This window comes from Gracilinanus agilis, chromosome 4, assembly GCF_016433145.1.
Source record: "Gracilinanus agilis isolate LMUSP501 chromosome 4, AgileGrace, whole genome shotgun sequence".
Taxonomy (NCBI): domain Eukaryota; kingdom Metazoa; phylum Chordata; class Mammalia; order Didelphimorphia; family Didelphidae; genus Gracilinanus; species Gracilinanus agilis.
Window position 1 is genome coordinate 487,172,274 of NC_058133.1, and position 906 is coordinate 487,173,179.

General features: G+C 73.6%; 1 protein-coding gene across 1 annotated transcript in view; it reads right to left on the reverse strand.

The window, feature by feature from the left end:
• NUFIP2 (nuclear FMR1 interacting protein 2) overlaps positions 1-674 on the reverse strand; it is a 29,321-nt gene extending 28,647 nt beyond the window's left edge. Inside the window, exon 1 of the mRNA XM_044676286.1 lies at positions 221-674. Coding sequence (XP_044532221.1) covers positions 221-608 — 388 coding nt within the window. The 5' untranslated portion in view covers positions 609-674. The remainder of the gene's footprint in view (positions 1-220) is intronic.
• Between the last annotated feature and the right edge of the window lie 232 nt (positions 675-906).

Consider the following 906-nt stretch of genomic DNA (forward strand, 5'->3'; position numbering starts at 1 on the left):
GGGCCGGGGCCGGGGCCGGGCGGCGCCGGGACCGCGGGGGAGGGGAGGCCTTGCCCGGCCCGGCTCGACCGCTCCCGGGCCGCGTGGAAGGGCAGCTGGCGGGGCGGGGGCCCAGGAAGGTCACGCCGGCCGGCAGCGGGCGGAAGCAGGGGCGGGCGGCGCGGCGGGTGTCCCTAGCCCCGTGACCCCGGCCTCGCACCCCAGGACCCCCTCTCCGGACCTGCTTTCTTCCTGGGCGCTTCCTGGGACGGCTGCAGGGCGTGCTTGGGCTCATGCCTGGGCGGCTTGGGCTGGGCCTTGGGGCTGCCGCCGTCGGGCCCGTGCTGCAGGTGCTGGTGGTGCTGGTGGTGGTGGTGGTGGTGGTTGTGGTTGTAGTAGTAATAATGGTGGTGGTGGTGGTGGTGCGGCGCCGGCGGGGCTGCCTGCGGCTGCGGCTGCTGCTGGGGGTGGTGGTGGTGCGGCGGCTGGGGGTGCTGGCTGGGGCTGCTGCTGCTGCTGCTACTACTGCTACTGCTGCTGCTGCTGCTGCTGCTACTGCTGTGGTGGGGCGGCTGCTGCAGCGGCGGCTGCTGCGGCGGCGGCTGGGGCTGGCCGGGCTTCTCCTCCATTGAAAGCGGCGGGGACTCCCTGGCTATTGGGGTTGCGGGCTGCTGCACCGTCTCCACACAGTCTCGGGCTGCTCTCCGGGCACACACTGTACATCTGAGTGGCTCTCACCAGGGCACCGGCTGACTGGGGGATTCGGAGAGATTGGCAGCGGCCCTCCAGCAATCAGAGGGCCGGCCCGGGCCGTATGCCCCGCCCCCGGTCACGCCCCGCCCCTTCCTCCGCCCCCTCGGTGGGCCCTCCCCGGTCGAGCGCCACTTACCCGGCGCAACCTCACAGGGCTGGGCCTCCAACGTCAGC